Source organism: Urocitellus parryii, chromosome 3 (genome assembly GCF_045843805.1).
Source record: "Urocitellus parryii isolate mUroPar1 chromosome 3, mUroPar1.hap1, whole genome shotgun sequence".
In the NCBI taxonomy this organism is placed as follows: Eukaryota; Metazoa; Chordata; class Mammalia; order Rodentia; family Sciuridae; genus Urocitellus; species Urocitellus parryii.
In genome coordinates, this window is record NC_135533.1 from 215,708,816 (window position 1) to 215,726,937 (window position 18,122).

Consider the following 18,122-nt stretch of genomic DNA (forward strand, 5'->3'; position numbering starts at 1 on the left):
GGACACACACAGTAGCTGCATGTGTTCCTGGGGACAGTGGGGTGATTCGATGCACCCGCTCTATGCAGTGATCCCACAGGTCGCCAGCATTTCTACAGTTCTCATTCCTGTGACCTCCTGCTGTCCTGGAACACAGTCCATTACTGTCCGTGCTGGATGCTGCCGTGCCACAGGCCACCAGGACTCCTTTCCCCCAACTCTGTGTCCACGGACCAGCCTCTCCCTCCCTCCCCGCGGCTCCCCCTCCCCAGGCGCTGGCAACCACTGTTCTGTCCTCTGCTTCTGTGAGAACAGTGTTTTAGCCCCTACACGTCAGTGAGGTTTTATGGTCACGGTCTTTCTGTGCCTGGCTTGTTTCCGTTAACACCGTGTCCTCCAGGTGCAGGTCACAAATGATAGGAATTCAGCCTTTTTTGTGGCCGAGTAGTATTCCATTGTGTGTGTCCACCACATCTCTTTGACCCGTTCATCTGTTGACGGACGTGGGTGGCTGTCATCCAAATGACACGAGGGAGCAAATGCTGGTAAGAACATGAAGAAAGGGGGACTCCCATGCCGTCCTCGGGAATGTAACTTGGTAGAGTCACTGTGGGAAGCAGCGTGGGTGTCCTCAAAGCACTGAACGTGCCATCACCAGGTGATCCGGCGAGTTCTCCCCACCCTGGGAAACAGGAGCATGGAGGGCCGATGACTGTCACCGCCGGGCATATCTGAGGGCCCCGTGTTGCTCTTGTTTGCCAAGATGTGGGCGCCGCCTGTGATCCCCGCCTGTCGGGTGCGTCTCTCACCGTCTTGCCCTGTTTCCTTCCAGTGTGTCCCGGCATGGACATCCGGAACAACCTCACCAGGCTGCATGAGCTGGAGAACTGCTCCGTCATCGAGGGACACCTGCAGATCCTGCTGATGTTCAAAACCAGGCCCGAGGACTTCCGGGACCTCAGCTTCCCCAAGCTCATCATCATCACCGACTACCTGCTGCTCTTCCGCGTCTACGGGCTGGAGAGCCTCAAGGACCTGTTCCCCAACCTCACGGTCATCCGCGGCTCCCGCCTCTTCTTCAACTACGCGCTGGTCGTCTTCGAGATGGTCCACCTGAAGGAGCTGGGGCTCTACAGCCTCATGAACATCACCCGGGGCTCCGTGCGCATCGAGAAGAACAACGAGCTCTGCTACCTGGCCACCATCGACTGGTCCCGGATCCTCGACTCCGTGGAGGACAACTACATCGTGCTCAACAAAGACGACAACGAGGAGTGCGGAGACATCTGCCCAGGCACCGCCAAGGGCAAGACCAACTGCCCCGCCACCGTCATCAACGGGCAGTTTGTCGAGCGGTGCTGGACGCACAGCCATTGCCAGAAAGGTATGTCGGGGGTACTGCCGGGGGTACCGGGCAGGGCCTTCTCCAGCCCGCCCAAGGGCAGAGCCTGGGGACAGCACCCGTGGCACTCACTGGCAGGGCTGGCATGCTGTTTGTGTAAAGTCTCAGGTGACAAACACTCCAGACTCTGCAGGTCACACGGTCGTCCCCGCTAATCCCCAGGGGACCCGATGCCAGACCCCTGGTGGACGACCGAGGCAGCAGATGGCACCCAACCTGTAGTCACCACGCTGCTTCCTCCACTCAGATTCCTAGGATAAGTTTAGTTATAAAATATGAGCAGAGTCCCAACGATACCTACTCACAAAACAGAACCCTTAGAAGGATACACTGCAATAGATTGCCACCATCAATTGCCTAGCACTTTGGGGCCTTAATTAGGTAAATAAGTAATTAGGGTCACCTGAACAGAAGCACCACGGGACTTTGACAGGCGGTCTGGCAGTGGGTGACTCACAGATGGGTGGTCTCTGCAGCTTGGACACACTGGACAAAGGGTTGATTCTCATCATGGGAAGGACAGAGCAGGATGCTTGAGAGTTTCCTCATGCTACTCAGAATGGTGCGCAGTTTAAAACCCATGATTTCTTTATTTCTGGAATTTTCCATTTAATATTTTCAGACCCCAGTTGACTGTGGGCAACTGGAACCGTGGGAAGTGAAACCTTGGATAGGAGGGGCTGCCAGGCTGGACTCTGTCGGTAAAGCAGGCGGGCAGCCACTGGTGGGCGAAGCATATGGGTGCAGCCATGTTTCAATAAAACTTTATTTACATAAACAAGTAGTGGGCCAGGTTTTGCCAGTGGCCATCCTTTGCCACCGATGTGTTGGACCCTGAATGTTCCCGTGTTCCTTGTGTTGGGAAAAGGGTAGGAGTGGAAGAATGTGGATTTGGTTTATAAAAAGTATTTATCTCTTATTGGATTATAGAATTCAAAGGGCTCATGATAGATATTTGGGGAAAAAAAAAAGTGCAAAGAGCAAAATGTCCATCTCCTGTCTCCGTGACTCCTGATGGCAGTGTGTGGGGTGCTTGCTCCCTGTGGGTAGTCAGGGCATCTCCTGTGTGGTCATTTCCTTGTCCTCTGATACTGGGCACTCGGGGGTTTCCAGCCCTCCTGGGGGAAGTGGGCACATCCCAGACTGGAACTTTTTCTAGGGTTTACTTCTTAAAGTCTTTTCCAGAAGTGGCCTTCCGAGCATAGGCTTCTCCAGGTGGACTGTCAGCAGCCTTCCCAGGGCCGCACCCGGGCGCGCCCCCTAGCGGCCCCCACTTCTGCGGGGTCAGTCCTCCACGCTCCCCTGGGGGAGGAGCCCAGGTGCGCGCCCCCTAGCGGCCCCCACTTCTGCGGGGACAGTCCTCCACGCTCCCCTGGGGGGGGAGCCCAGGTGCGCGCCCCCTAGCGGCCCCCAGTACTGCGGGGACAGTCCTCCACGCTCCCCTGGGGGAGGAGCCCAGGTGCGCGCCCCCTAGCGGCCCCCACTTCTGCGGGGTCAGTCCTCCACGCTCCCCTGGGGGGGGAGCCCAGGTGCGCCCCTCTGTGATTGCCTCGGGTCATGCCTGGTAAGGCAGGTCAGGCAGCCTTTGGGTTTCTGTTTCCACCCTCCTGTCTTCTAGCAGCTCAGTGGTTCTGAGAGCTGGGTCTGTCTTGCTTTCCTAGAGAAGGTGCTTATCCTGGGCCAATTTCCAACCTTCTGCCTCAGAGCTCTGGGGTGCTCCAAGGTGGTTGTTCTCACGCCCCTCCCATGATTCATGCTTAAAAGCCTCTTTTTTATCCATAAGACAAATTTCCACCGGCCCCCCCCCCCCAATTTTCTATTTTAATTTCAATTATTATCATCAAAAACAAAAACTTCCATCTTTGAATCTGGGATCTGTTCTCATGTGTGATTCAGTGGGGGGGGGGCGTCCATTCTCCCCTAAAAATGATCCGGGGTCTCCATGGTGCTTGTGACAGAGATCTACCCCTTGGCCTGTTATGGCCTGGGTGCGTCCCCCCAAAAGCTCACGTGGAGACAGTGCGAGGGGCTTGCAGGAGAAACGATGGGGTTTTAGCTTCACCTAATCAGTGAATTGATCCCTGGTGGGTTGAATGGCTGGAGGCAGGTGGGTGTGGCTGCAGGGGGCCTTCACTGGGGACGTGGCTTTGGGGTCTATATTTGTATCTGGGAGTGGAGCCTCGGTTCTCTGCTTCTTGATCACCCTGTGGGCCTTTCCCTTTGCCACACTCTTCCGCCATTCCTGCCTCCCCCTGAGCCCCGAGGAGTGGAGCGGCCTTCTCTGGGCTAAGACCTCTGCACCGTGAGCCCCGACGTAAACCTTTCCTCCTTTACAGTTGTGCTGGTTGGGCCCTTAAGTCCCAGCAGTGAAAAAGCTGGCTAAAACCTGGCCCTTGCCTGACGTCTGTTTCTGTCTGCCGTTCCCGGCACCTGGGAGATGGCTGTTCTTCCTGAGCGCTGGCTTTCTGAGGTTTTGATACCCAAGAAAGCCAGTGGTTGACCTGAGGGTTCTATCACAAAAGATAGGGGAGAGGCGGGAGGAGGGTCTTCTTGCCTGAGGCCAGAGTGATGAGGAAGCCACACTGGGTGAGTGGGTCCTGAGTCGAGTCCTTGGAACTTCATTAGGACCCTATGGAGCCCCAGAGAGCCCTTCCGTGGTGCAGGGTTGGGTGGTCGGGCATGGAAGGCGGGGAGCTGAGGAGGGGAGGTGGGGCAGAGAAGGGAGGGCAGAGCTGCTGTCAGCTGTGGAAAAAGCTGGAGAATGTGGGCAGGTCAGGGGCAAGAAGCTCAGCTCCGAGGGAGGAGGAGTCTCGTGGTTGGGGTAGGTCGCGGTGGAAGGAGAGACTGCCCGGGTGTTTGGAAGTTGGTAAAACAGGGAGACTTCGGAGATGGGGACGAGTCGCTGGGAGACATGAGCACCCGTGATGCAGACAGGAACTCAAGGTACTGTTCCCTGGGGATCGAGGTCCTGCTGGACCCCTGAGCTCTAGATGAATTGGGGGTGGGTGGGAGGAGGATAGACATTCTTAGTCTAGTGCTGATTTCTCCAAATCTAGGTGCTGCTTTGAAACGTCCTGGGCTCGGGCATCTTGAGGTGGAATTGAAGACATTCCTCCGTGGATTTATTTCTGTGTCTGTGTGAGTCAAAATACTCAGAGTGGAATCGCCTGTATTTAGACTCTTGGGCTCCGATGTCCGAGCAGTTGTTAAAAACTACTTCATCTTTTGATATGGAGGGCTGGGCTTGTTTCTCCAGCACTGGGGGCTTTGTCCGTGGGTGGGGCAGGTGCAGCCGCTCTGGTTGCTATGACAGACACCTGGCTGGGTACGGGATCCTGGCGCCTGGCCTCCATCTTGGCCCCAGGTGGGGGCTGTTCTTGAGGTCTGGCTTCTTTAGGTTCCGTGTTCTCCAGCTTGCGGACTTAGAAATGGTTTTCACACAGGTGAGGATTATGCAAGTTTATAAATAGCCCTGTGAACAGACGCAGTAACCAGGTAGTTGTGTAAGACTCTGAACTGTATCAGTCACACATTACACAACGTCGGCGGGGCTCATGGTCTAGTCCTAGGTGTGTCCCTCAGTCCAGGCAGGACTCGGTTTTCTTCATTTTAGTCCCAACAGCCAGACGTTTTTGAACTTGACCGGGTGGAACTACCTTCAGACTTACCATAGGGATGACCACCTCCCTATCCCAGGGGTCCGTGGCACACCCTGTAATCCCAGCGGCTGGGGAGGCTGAGGCAGGAGGATCGTGAGTTCAAAGCCAACCTCGGCAAATAGCAAGGCGCTAAGCAACTCGGCAAGACCCTGTCTCTAAATAAAATACAAAAAAAGGGCTGGGGATGGGGCTCGGCAGCTGAGTGACCCTGGGTTCAACCTGTGATACTTCTCCCCCCCTCCAAAAACAAAAGTTGCTGGGCTCCAAACCTGGTTCCTCGGGTCTGGATTCGGATCTGGAAATCTGCATTTCTCGGAGCGCACAGGTGGTGTGGGTGGTTCAGGAGCTGCCTGCCGCTCTGTACTAGGGAGTTGAATCCAGAAGCTTGGGTGTCTCCTAGCTGGTACCCCGCCTCGGCAGCCTCGTCTTGCACCTGGCTTTTCAGGTTGCGGCGGTCACCTGAGCCCCCTGGGCTGCCTGTAGGGATGGTCACCTAAGCCCTGCGGCTGGACTGCCGTCCTGTCTCTGTAGCACTCGGCTGCAGCCTTTTATTTTTTTGGTTGGTTTATTGTAAAATACGCATGACATGAAGTTCACCATCTCGCCCAATGCAGTGCCCAGCAGCACCTGGCCATTCACCTGTCCCCACTGTCCATCTGCAGGACTTAGCTTCCCAAGATGACTGTCCCCGTTGAATGCTAATGCCCCAGCCCCTCTTGGCCTGGCTCCTGCCCCTCTGCCTTCAGCCTGTGTAGATCTGATGACTCTAGGGAGCTCCCGGGAGGGAGCTGCAGGACCTGACCTCATGCATCTAGTGTATTTCATGGGCACAGCGTGCTCACGGTGCACTCACGTGGTGGTGTGCCAGAATGCCCTTTTCATGGCTGAGTAGTACTCCATGGTGGGAAAACCTGCCTTGTGTTTGCCTGTTTATCCCTTGGTGGACGTTGGGGTTGCTTCTGCATTTTAGCCACCACGAGCCCTGCTGCTATGGACACGGTCAAGCGGATCTGGTTTTTAAAATGCTTACATTAACCTGTGGCTGTGTCTTCAGAAGGTTTAGTTCATACCTGGCGGGACCTTTGAACACAAAACAGACCAAAGTAAGCCTTTAGAAGACATTCGCTGTCCTAGGTGACGGAAGCAGCCTGTGAACAGGGTTCATCAATCCCTCTTCCCCCAACCGGAACCCCTGCCCCAGCTGGCCTCTTTTCTGGAACTCTTGCCGGGTTCTGGGAGACCTGGGGTGAAGGTGTTGGCTTGTCCCGACTCATTTCTGCGTTCTCTGTCATGTCCACCCGCCTTCCACCTGTCCCTGAAGCAAGGGGCAGAGCAAAAGAGCTCTCGGTGGTGAGTCCGTCCAAAGGGAAAACCAACAGCCCGGGGCGGTGTGCTGCCTGCGGCCTGAGGCACGCGCTGTCCACCACCCGACAGATTTGGGGAGAATTGTCAGGAGAGCCCACGTGTGAGGGACTCCGAGTGGGCAGAGTGGGGCCGGGCCACGGAGGCTGAGGTACGAGTGGGGACAGCCTGCTGTGTACCAGGCGCAGGGTGTCGGTCGGGGCGCGGCCAGCCTGCTGCCTCATAGCTGCCCATCCGGTGGCCGACACGGAGCGTGGGACCAACCCACTTGGATCTCTGTGGGTGGGAGCTCAGGGCGGAGCCCTAACTGTCCTTCAGAGTCTGAGGACATGCCACACCCCCAGAGCGAAGCCATTAAGGCCCCGAAGGTGAGCCTTGTTGGGACCCACCCTCAGCGTGATAGGAGGGCTCAGTCGGGCGGCTCTGGCTTCAGGTGGACCAAGCCTCAGTTTCCCCAAATGGAAAACGGGGATATTGTGGCTCTTGCTTCTTGGGGCTGTGGTTTAGGGTTCGATGACGTGAGCTGCTCCTGGCCCCGGGTCTGGCACCCGTGAGTATCATGGAAGCTTCCGGCAGCTGAGCACGGTGCGTCCACCCTTTCTGGGCCCACTAGTCGCCAGATGAACCCCTGCCCCATTTCTGTCTTGATGCAGAGGGGACAGTCTCCCACGTGACCAGCTGACGGGGTGGGCACCAGCTCCACTGCCCCGGGGGGAAGACCACCCAACCCCAGGTGGCCCAGAGAGGGATGGCTGGAAGCCCCCACCGTGGGCCTTCTGTGGGGACCAGGAGACACGGCGTGCGCCGACCAGCTGCTCTGGCCAGACCCACCTGGCGTCTTCCTGGGGAATCGCCCCAGCTGCTCCCTGCTGGTCAGAGGGATGGGTGGGCCGGGCCTGCTGGGCACCAGGGGAGCTGGTCAGTGATGCCACAGACGGGTGTGGGCAGGACAGCGGGAGGACTGCCCTGTCCCTGCTCTATAGAGGCTCTGGAGGCCGAGGTGCTCCCCGCAAGAGTGAAGATGGGGTGTTTAAGGGCTGGGAAAGGGCTGCTTTGGGCAGGATTGGTACCTTCCTGATGAACCTGTCCTCCTCTTCTCTTCCTCCTCCCCCTCCTCCTCTTCTGTCCCTCCTCCACCTGCTCCTCCTCCCCCTCCTCCCCCTCCTCCCCCTCCTCCCTCTCCTCCCCCTCCCCTTCTGTCCCTCCTCCCCCTCCTCCCCCCTCCTCCTCCCCCTCCCCCCTCCTCCCCCCTCCCCCTCCCCCCCTTCTGTCCCTCCTCCACCTGCTCCTCCTCCTCTTTGCCCTCGTGTCCTGAGAGTCGGAATCGCCTCTCCTGCCTGTGGTTGCCTAAGCTCTTCAGCTGTGGTGAGTGGCCTGCTCCCGGCCACCTGCCTGCCCACCACGGGGTTTAGCACCTGTCCTCAGACGTGGGTAAACAGCAGGCACAGGGTTCAGCAGGGACCCGGCAGTTCTGGCTCAGAATTGGAGCTCTGTGCTGTGAGCTTTCCAGCTTGTGGGGAAGCTGGTGCAGGGGGAGGGCACTGGGCTGTGAGCCCGGGGGGTGGGGGGGTCCCCCGGGGCTGGCACCTGCCACCTCTTGCTCGGCTGCTCCCATGAGGACCAGCTCTCCTGAAGACGGGGATCTTGGCATGGTTGGTGGCATCCCTACACCCATCGTCATCACTGGCTCATAAGTGACAGTGACATCTTCAACACTCATGCCCCTTGTATGCTGAGCGCCCACTGTGTGCTCCCAGAACCCCTGTGCCCGCCCTGAGTGCGTGCCATACCCAGCTTACCCAAGGGCGGCTGGGCTGGGGACGAAGCTCGCTCCAGGAGACCTAGCGGGAACGCTTAGCCCTCAGGCGGTGCGACACGAGGCCCTGACCAAAGGTTCACAGGCAGACTGTGTCTCCGGGGCCTCGTCCATCCCACCGGCTTCTATTTCTGTGTGACATGTAAGACCAATTTTTTTTCCTCCCCATTTTTAAGAGAAAAAATACAAACCATGTTTTGTGCAGGTGAAGATGATGGGGAATTCACACTTCAGTGTCTGTATGTAAAGTGTCATTGGGACAGGCCGCTCCTGCTCACTGGGTCTTGTCTCCAGCCGCTTCTGTGCCCTGGGGAGAGCGGAGTGGTCAGAGGTCGAGTGGCCACGGAGCCCGGGTGTGTGGGCTCTGGCCCTTGGCACTGGAGACTCTGCGGACCTCTGTTCCAGGCAGGGCGACGGGAGGGGGCGAGCACCCGGCCACCCTTCCCCTGCAGGAGCGCTCCGTGGACAGGGGCGTCCGTAGGTGGCTGGCCAGCCGGTAGGACGTGCCCCGTGTCCCAGAGCACCCAGGCTCCCCAGCCCCCGCCTTCCCTCCAGGTGAGTCATCGCCCGTCACCTGGTGGTCCTGGGCACACTGGGACCAGAACACCCGGAAGTCACGATGTTCTCTAGATAAGACGGCAGAACACGGTTCAGTCACACTCCCCGGGTCTGCGTCACAGCCGTCCATGCAGAAAACGGGGAAATGTGCGCACGTGAGAACTGAACTGAGAGGTGGCAGACCCGTGACCCGAGGGACCCTCTGAGGTGGTCCTTCATCTCCGTTCTGCTTTATGAAGGACATTGTGCAAAACCTAGGGGGAGGGAGGGAGGGAGGGAGCGCCGTGCCGACCCGGAAAGATTCCACGGTGGTGGTAACTGCGCAGAGACGATTGGGATTTTTTTAAGTGAACTTTCAATCTTTGGACATGATGGATCTTACGTAGCAGGAAAGAACAAACGCTCTAGAGTATGTTTCTGAGCTCCCCTTCCCTGCCCAGGCCCCACAAGTTGCTGTTAGCATTTCTAAGAGGAGAGGTTGCTCCAGGTGGCTAAGGAGACGCTTTAGCTGAGAAAGAGCGAGTCGGATCGTAGGTCTGTGTTCAGGATCTCTGTCCATATGGAGCGCTCAGCTGTGCAAGCTGGGCACTTTATGGAGACCCCAATCCTTTCTGAGTGGAGGAGAAAGTCAAAGGTTGTCTCCCATTAAGTTTTGCTTCCTGTGATTTCAGCTACTCTCGGCCACGATCTGAAAGTATTAAACAGAAAAATCCAAGAAATAAACAATTCATAGTTCTTAAGTTGCACCCTGTTCTGAGGAGCCTGATGAAATCTTCTGCCATTCCTCCTGTGACCCAGAGAATCCTTTTCCAGTGTGTCCGTGCTGTGTACGTTACCCTCCTGTTAGTCACTTAGCTGGGTTTGGTATCTCAGTGCTTATGTTTAAGTGACCCTGATTTTAGGTAGTAGTGGAGCCAGAACTGGAACAGTGATGCTGGCAAGTCTGAAATGCCCGGGGAAAGCTATCAAAGTGCTTCCTGTAAGGGAAAGTACAGTAAGAGATTTTGAGAGAGAGCACTTTTATTACAGAATATTTTTCCCATTTTATTATCGGCTATTGCTAATCCCCTCAACTTTATCAGAGGTGTGTGCGTAGGAATAATAGTACACACGGGGTTTGGTAGTATCTTTGGTTTCAGGCGTCCACTGCGGGTCTTGGAATGCGTCCCCTGCAGCTGGGGGATGACTATTATAGGTCACGTGAGCCCGGGAGGCCCCGGGTGGGCAAGCTGCACAGCAGACCCTGGGCCGCGAGCTGTGGCTGTCAATCTTCGGCGCTGCCCGAGCTTCCTGCTGTACCCAGCGTCCCTCCTGGAGGGGCTTTGGGATGTAAGCCGGAAGCTGCTCTCTGCACCCCCCAGAGGAATGGGCGGCTGATCCTTCCGGGAGAGGCCGGGCAGAGCCGAGCCCGTGATCGTGAAAGGTGGTTCCTGGGCGGCTCCTGGGCGGCTCCTGGGCTGTGGGGTAACTGGGTAACTGGTCCGACGAGTTTTCCTTTGACGTGATGAAATTCATTGACCAGTTGTTTCCCACCGGGTCCCCTTCCCTTTGCAGAATAAAGATCTGTTCTTTGTCACCCAACACCTCAAGTGCCCCAGGGAGGTCCCAGAGACCTCTGTGTGCAGGAGGCTTGTGGTCTGGGCTTTTCTCCCGCTCAGGTGCCTGCGAGAACATTTCCCCCTCAGTGAAGGGAGGGCACGTGGGCGGGGATGGCGCAGGCGCACCCCTCTCCCCTTCTCCCCTCTGGCCCAGCCTACAGGTTTGCTTGGCATTAAAGGCGGTGTCAAGAGTGGGGAACAAGAGATTGCGTCCCTCTGGGCCCCACTGCCGCCCTGGGGTGGGGTCCTGGGAGCCGAGGCTGAGGTTCCTCTGAGGGACGGGGCCTGCTTACCTCCCTGGCCCTGGGGACCCTGGCGGACAGACCACCATGGTCAAGGGCCTGGAGGGCTTGGGCCGAGGGCCATTCAGTTTCTTTATCCTAGAAGTTTCTTTGCCTCTTGTTTTGCCCCCAGCAGAGAGGGTAACCTGGGGACTCCGACTGTAGGCTAGAAAGTGAGTCTCCTGACAGCGCCCGGGACTCCTGGGGGTCTTCATCTGCAGATCTGGTGGGGCTGGGGGTCAGCCCCGGCGCCCTGGTTTGCTATGGAACACTTGGGATGCTTGTCTGGGGCAAGGCTGCCTCCTCGGCAGAGAGGAGGTTAAAGGTGTCACCATTTTCAAGGAATTTGGATACTTAGCAGGAGGCGTGCAAAGCAAGACGTGCAAGGCAAGCTCCTCCAGACTGCTTTAAAGAGAATTAAAAAAAAAAAATCATGGTGAGATACACAGTGAATGTGCTATTCAGTACATTCACAGTGCTCCTTAACTGTCACCACTGCCTAGTTCCAGAACATTCTCATGGCCTCAAGGAGAAACCCTGTGGCATCAGCCCTCCCAGCGTCCTGTCCCCACCCATGATTTGCTTCCTTGTGCTACTGGACACACCCAGCAGGGTGACCTGTGCCGTGTGGCTTTTACCTCGGCTCTGTGGCAGGTCGGGACCCGCTGTCTTGCGGCCCACCCTCACCAGCTGCTGGATGGTGGTCCTGAGCTCGGGTTTGGGGGCTGCCCTGCACCCCAGGCGTGGGCTTTTCTGTCTGTGAACCTATTTCTGGTTCTCTTGGGGGACACAGCTGGGAGTGGGATTGCGGGTCAGCTGAGAGTCCTATGGTTAACTTACCGAGTTCGATTTCCTTTTCTTTTTTCTTTTTAAAACATTTTGTTCTAAAAGAAAACAGATTCAGAGCCGCATACAACAGATGGCCAAATGAGTTGCCCAAAGGTGGACGCCCGTGACTCTGGGTTTCAGGAGCCCCAAAGCCCCAGCCCAGCCCCCCTCCCAGAGCCCCCACTGTTCTGTCCAGTTAGTGGTCACTTCCCTCCTCCCGTACAATTGTGAATCTCTAGAGAAAAATTTTCATCTTATTTAAGACAGAATTGACGCTCTGCTGAATCCACAGCGGTGGCTCCCCACGGTGGGGGGGTTCGGCCTCCCAGAGGGACTGTCACGGCCTGGGGTAGGCCTGCCTGTTCCCCGCCTCTCCTGGTCTCAGCTGCCGGCTGATTTTTTTTCTTTTTTGATATCTGGGATTTCATTCTGCACTAGATGGTGCTCCTCGGCCTCCCCCCTTTTTAGGCTAGGACACACAAGGCCCAGCCTGGACTTTGGAAAGTTTCGTTGGAGGCAAGTTTGCTCCAGAAGTCGTTTTATAAGCCAGGGAGGGGTGCGGGTTATTGGCAAAGGGATTTTTCAAGAGCGAGCAAAAAGCAAGAAGTGTCTTAGGACGTGGGGTGGTGCAGGGATGAGGTGGTGACAGGTGTCAGGAGGAAGTGACAGACAGTCTCCACCAGGGAGATGGTCCCTGGGAGGCCCATGTGGTTCAGGGACGGCGCAGCTCTTCAGACTCCCAACTTTAAAAGGTGCTTTCGGAAGTTATTTGGGTGCAGGGTTTGACATGATTTGGGGACACCGTGCTTGCAGGTGTCTTCTGTTGGGGACTATGGGCATGTGGATAGTGCGGGGGGGGGGGGCTGGGGTGTGAGAAGGTGGAGGGTGTGTTGGCAGGTTGACCCCAAGGTCTTGGCGGGAAGAATCCGGGTCACTAAAGTAGACTTGGGTCACAGGAGTTACAAATGGCTCTGATGGCATTTGCCTTGACCCAGGCTCCCAGGCTCCCAGGCTGCACGTGTCGCCGACGCAGTTGTGAACACGGTTCTGAGTTCTTCCTAGTGCGGCCCAGGAGATCTGGAAAAGGAAGGTTCTAGCCAGCCAGGGATGGGCAACGGGAGTCGGTTATTCAGAACTTGGTCTTGTAAACTCGGTGTGAAACGGCAAGTGTTATTTAGTCACCGTATTCCCGAGGACATTCGCCTGTTTCTGGAGGGCTTTCCTGGGTTTGGTTGTAACTCTGTTTCCCTCCTGTGTTTATGCCTGAAGATCTTACATCTCTCGATGGCCACTTCTCCTGGGTGGCTGCGTGAGTCGGGGAGAAAGTATCCATCTGTTTTCTGAAACTATAACAAAATTGGGGGCTGGCTACTTTATAAAGAAAAGAGGTTTATGTAGCTCAGTTTTGGAGCCTGGAAGTGGGAGTGGCTTGGGGAAGTTCAGGTCTAACAGAGAGACGGTGATAGTAAGAGGAGGAACAAGGAAGGGGCGGGAGTCTGGGCTGAGGGTGTTGTGTCCGTGGCTCACCAAGAGTCGGGAATTTCATCAGTTCCTTCCTGGCCTCCCCTCTCTGGGGAAAAGGTAATGGTGCTTTTCAGCTTTGGGCAAAGAGGGAGGGGACCCAAGCCTGAGTTGGTCTTCCTGGTTCAGCATTGAGCATCTATCAGCTCCTGATGGCCATCAACAGAAATCCACGTGGACTAACTTAACCCGTGGGGTGGGACACCCTATATTGGGATGACTCGGGCTTTTTCAGAGAACTTGTATCTGCTAGTTCTTGCCGCATAACAAACCACCCTGAATCAGAACAGCTTCAACAATCATTGATTGACCTCACGACTTTGTGGTCTGGACCTACCCGTGGAGAGCAGGCAGAGGGGCTCAGCTGTCCTGTGTCTGGGATCTGCTGGTGATTTGGTGGCTGGCTGGACAGTCTTCGCAGGGCCTGGCTCATGTGTCTGGTGACCGGTGCTGGTGGTCAGCCTTGCTTTTGCGGCTCGCCCTCCGTTAGCTTGACGGGACCAGCATCTCACGACCATCTCCAGAGTCCCGCGGGACCTCAGTCCCCAGGACACCGTACTGTAAGTGTCTGTATCATGGGTGCGAATGTCCCACTGACCCAAGCGAGTCACACTGCTAAGGAAAACCCGAGGGGCGGTGGGTGCTGCACTGTTGATGGGAGGGGAAGAAGTCGAGGTCACTTTTGCCAGGACCCCAGGGTGGGAAGCACAGTGGCCTGCGAAACCGTTGAGCCAGGACTGAAAGCCCAGCGGGACAACAGGCCTGTGTATCGTGTGAGAAAATTAAATGATTTTTCTGAGTCGTAATGTCCAAAGTTCCAGCATGAAAAACTGGTTCCTTGCCCAGTGATCCTTGGTGTTATTTTGTTTTTAAGGATAGTTTGATTGACGTCGTAGTTGTGCGTATTTGTGGGGTACAGTGTGGTATTTTGACGTGTTCTAAACGTGCAGTGATCCAGCTGGGGTCAGCGGTCACCATTTCTTGGTGTTAGGAATGTTCCGATTCTCCTCCAGCGACCTTGAAGTATGCAGTCAACTCTACGACTTGACCTTGCGTTGACTGCAGCCTAAAACCTCTGTTTGCTCCCGAGACGTCGTTTGTGGCTCATTGCTCTGTCTCGGTTTTGCCTCGGCACCAGGGTGAATTAGAAGTCGTTTTAAGGGACAGACCTAGTTTGTTCCTATTACATTTTCCCAAAGTGTGTATTTTTCCTGTTGGACTGGACTTTCCAAATCTCCCCCTTCCAGCACATACAAAACCTACCGACATCGGTTCCAATTTTACTTAAAGATTTAAATGCATAGATTGAGACTTTAGTATCTTTCTTTCCATGCAGATCACTTAATTCTAAGTAAGATTAAATTTAAAGGGTCCCTTTTCATCTGTTCATCTTTCCTACGGCCCCCTTTCGTGTTGGGATTCTAGGTGAATTTCTGATTTTTATTTTTTTTTTTGGTATTGAGTTTTTGACGTTGGCTGTAGCTATTATGAACAGCCTATTTACCCTGAATCCAGAGTTTTTGGCAAAATTGGTAAGTAGGTTTTAAAATCGCATCTCATGAATAAAAATATTTTATCTGCTGTAAATTGCGTGCGGTCCCTGATAAATCACATCTGAGAGTCGTACTTCTTATTTCAGTTGTGCATCCCATTCCGTTCCCTGGGGCTTCAGGACTCACGTTGGGCATTTAGGAAGGGTGTCCCCTGGCGCCCAGGTCCATCGGATTCCCCGAGGTGCGTTCACCTGCCGTCCCGGGGCGAGCCCCTCTTGCCTGTGATGAGCGACTCTGGAGCCTCGGGTTGAGCTGGATTGCCAGGCTGCTGTGTTTCGCTCTTGGACTTTTGCCCTCTGTGTTCATGAGTGAAATTGGGCTGCACTGTGCTGTTTGATTTTGCAATCTCTCCATCAGGCGGCTTATCAGATGTTCCAGGCACCCAGGGGATCGGCTGGTTTCCGTTGTCCGGGTGTCGGGGTTCCAGCAGCAGCCCGAGCTGCTGCAGGTCTCGAGGTGCCACAGTCACAGGGAAGGAATTCCTGATGGCCTCGTAAAGACTTCCTGCCAGGTCGTTGGAGAATTCCGCCTGAAAAATGGCACGTGCTCCTCTGGGAAGATCCCTGGGGTCAGATTTTGTGATTTGTATTTTCTTGGCAAAATGTCACTGAGTTTTTCAGTGACCTTATTAGGGTTGCCCTGGTCTTGTGTGTCGGTTCTTTTACCCCTATTTTGATTTGACGGTCTTGCTTATCATCTTCAGAAAAGCAGATCTTGGATTTCTCTGTCGGTTCTGTTTTTTCATAGTGGCGTAGCCACGGTTACCATCTTTTAAAGATTATTCTGAGCCATGATTTTGCTTTTTTTTTTTTCTTCCCCCTGAGTGTGAAATGTTGAGAGGACTTATCATACATCTAAATCCTCTCTGTAATAAACTGGGGGCTGAACAGATGAAAAACCCAATTTTCAATTACAGACATTAAAGCCGGGAATGCCTGCTCGAGAGAAGCTTTTGATACGCACCTAAGTTTCGGCTGTGTAACGTTCTTGTTTTCTCTTTGTGATAAGCTTTATTTTATTGTATGGTCCTGGGGATGGAACCCAGGGGTGCTCTTCTACTGAGCTGCATCCCCAGTCCTTTTTATTTTTTTGAGACAGGGTCTCACTAAGTTGCTGAGGCTGGTTGGTCTCCAACTTGTCATCCTCCTGCCTCAGCCTCCCAAGTCACTGGGATGACAGGTGTGCACCACCTTGCCTGGTTTCTCCTCAAAGCTGCTCTTGAATACCTACTATCTTTCAAGTACTTTATATCAATCATCTCATTTCATCTTCACAGTCGCCCAAGAACTGTCCCTGGCGTATAGGCTGTTTCACGGCACATGAAATGGAGTCTCGGTGACATCCGGGCCACACAGGCCGTGGGTCTGGAATGGTCCTTGTTTTGATTCTAAACCGTGTGCCTTTTCGTCTCTGCGGCCTCTCCAGTTGAGTGAGTTTTAATCACGAATTAAGGCTTTTTTTTTTAAAAAAAATCAACTTTTCTTTTTAATGAGTTGTCTTCATTTCCAGTTAAGGGGCTTAAGTCACATTAAAAACAAAACAAAACAAAACAAAAAACTTGGTTTGGAGGATGACCACATTCACGCGGCTTCCTGATGGCCGGGCACTGTTCCGTGGCACCTGTGAATGTTCCTGGAACTGGGAAGGGCAGGTGGACCCAGAGCCTGGTCCTGGTCTTCAGCCCCAGGGGACACGCCTCCCACCCCCCCACCCCCAGCAGGACGCGTCTCCCTGGAGTGCGCGCTCTGGTGGCGGTGACCTTGTCCCTGGGGGAGGCTGGCCCCTTGCCCCCCTCCCGTGGCAGAGCCCGCGTTCCCCACGCTGTGCTCTCCTCCCGACGTGCGCCTGTGGCCAGTGACTGTGGCTCGGGAGTGTGACCGACCCTCCTTCCCCCTGGCCCTCCTTTCTGTTTCTGGGCCCCGCTCTCGGCGGGATGAGGCTGAACAGCCCGAGTGACTCGCGGTGACATCGGGGATCAGTCCTTTCTTTCAAACTGGTCTGTGATTCATCTTTATTTTTGTGGGGCCGCATCACGGTAGAAGCATTACAGTCGTGGTTTTTGTTTGAAATCTAATCAGGGCTTTACTATGCCATCTGGAGTCTGTGTTCCTTGGGCTTCTTATTGTTCATGACTAAGGGTGGTGTCGGGGTGGGAATGGCCTTGCCCACATCCGCCCAGAGGGTCTGTCCTGTTTTCCCCAAACCTTGTTTTCTCCTCGCCGGTGGCAGCCAGAGACGGACCACGGGGTGTTGCTCTTGCTGGGGACCTGCTTTGAATTTATTTATTTATTTAAAATTCGAATTCTCCTCCTCTTCCTCCTCTGAAATGGGGTCCTGTTGTGTGGCCCAAGCTGGCCTCTAACTCCTGAGCTCAGGTGATCCTCCTGCCTCGGCCTCCTGAGTCGCTGGGACCACGGGTGCCCACCATCGGACTAGCTCGGAATGTTTCAAAATAAAATATTGATTGTTGAATAGATTGTAAGTGTTCTTACTGCAAAAAAAAAAAAAAAAGTGAGCGTATGTGCATGTTAATTAATGGTATGTAGTCATTCCAGGGTATACGTAGTATTTCAAAACCTGATGTTATCTACAGCAGGTGAAGCCACACATTTATGTGTGATTTTTGTCCAACAGGTAAATACACACATTTAAATTAAAGATTTAAAAGTAGAACATAGAAGAACAAAATGCATAAGGGATAGCTGCTTTTTAAAGTAACTAACAACTCAAAATTAACTTTCATATCAGTAGTGAATAAATATACATGGACACCGTTTTTTAACCTCTTTTCCCAATTTCACGATGTGGGTCCAGGTGGAGGGCGTGGCAGGGCGTCCTGTGGACCTCCTGCGTCTTCGCCCTTTTCAGCTGTAGTGAGGTCAGGCAGGGCTGCTCCACCTTGGCGTGTTGACACTGGGGGTCCGATCAGGCTCTGTGGTGGGCACTGTCCTCTGCATTGTAGGGACTTTAGCAGCATCCCTGGCCCCCACCCACTCGATGCCAGCGGGACCCCCTGTTGAGTGTCCAGGGTGGACCAATGTCCCCTGGAGGATGAAGCCCTCCCCTCCCTGCACTAGTTGAGTGGTGCTGCCAGATGTCCTGGTCATTGCCTCCCACCAGAAGGGTCCACTTGCCGTGGTCATGTGTCCTTCCGTGGCCTCGTCCTGCTTTGCTGCCTGAGCTGTGGTTCCTGCCTTGACTTTATAACCGTCGCTGTTTTCCTTGCACTTTGCTGTCATATCCTAACCCCAAATTGCACCATTAAAACATTTTTTTTTCTTAAAAACCATTTATTATGCTGGGTGCGGGGGCACATCTCTGTCATCCCAGTGGCTCAGGAGGCTGAGACGGGAGGATGGAAAGTTCGAGGCCAGCCTTAGCAACTTCGTGAGACCCTGTCTCAAAAATGAAAAAGGGCTGAGGATGTGGCTCAGTTGATGAGCGCCCCTGGGTCAGATTCCCCAGTAACAACAACAAAACGTTACTATGCTTTTTAGAAAAATGCGTACTCAGTATTTCATGTTATCCGTATTTATTTCAGAAAAATATGCATAAAAGTCTGAGA

At 54.5% G+C, this 18,122-nt stretch overlaps 1 protein-coding gene across 1 annotated transcript in view; it reads left to right on the plus strand.

The window, feature by feature from the left end:
• Insr (insulin receptor) overlaps positions 1 to 18,122 on the plus strand; it is a 113,438-nt gene that overhangs the window by 14,812 nt on the left and 80,504 nt on the right. The window contains 1 exon segment of the mRNA XM_077796592.1: positions 812 to 1,363. Coding sequence (XP_077652718.1) covers positions 812 to 1,363 — 552 coding nt within the window.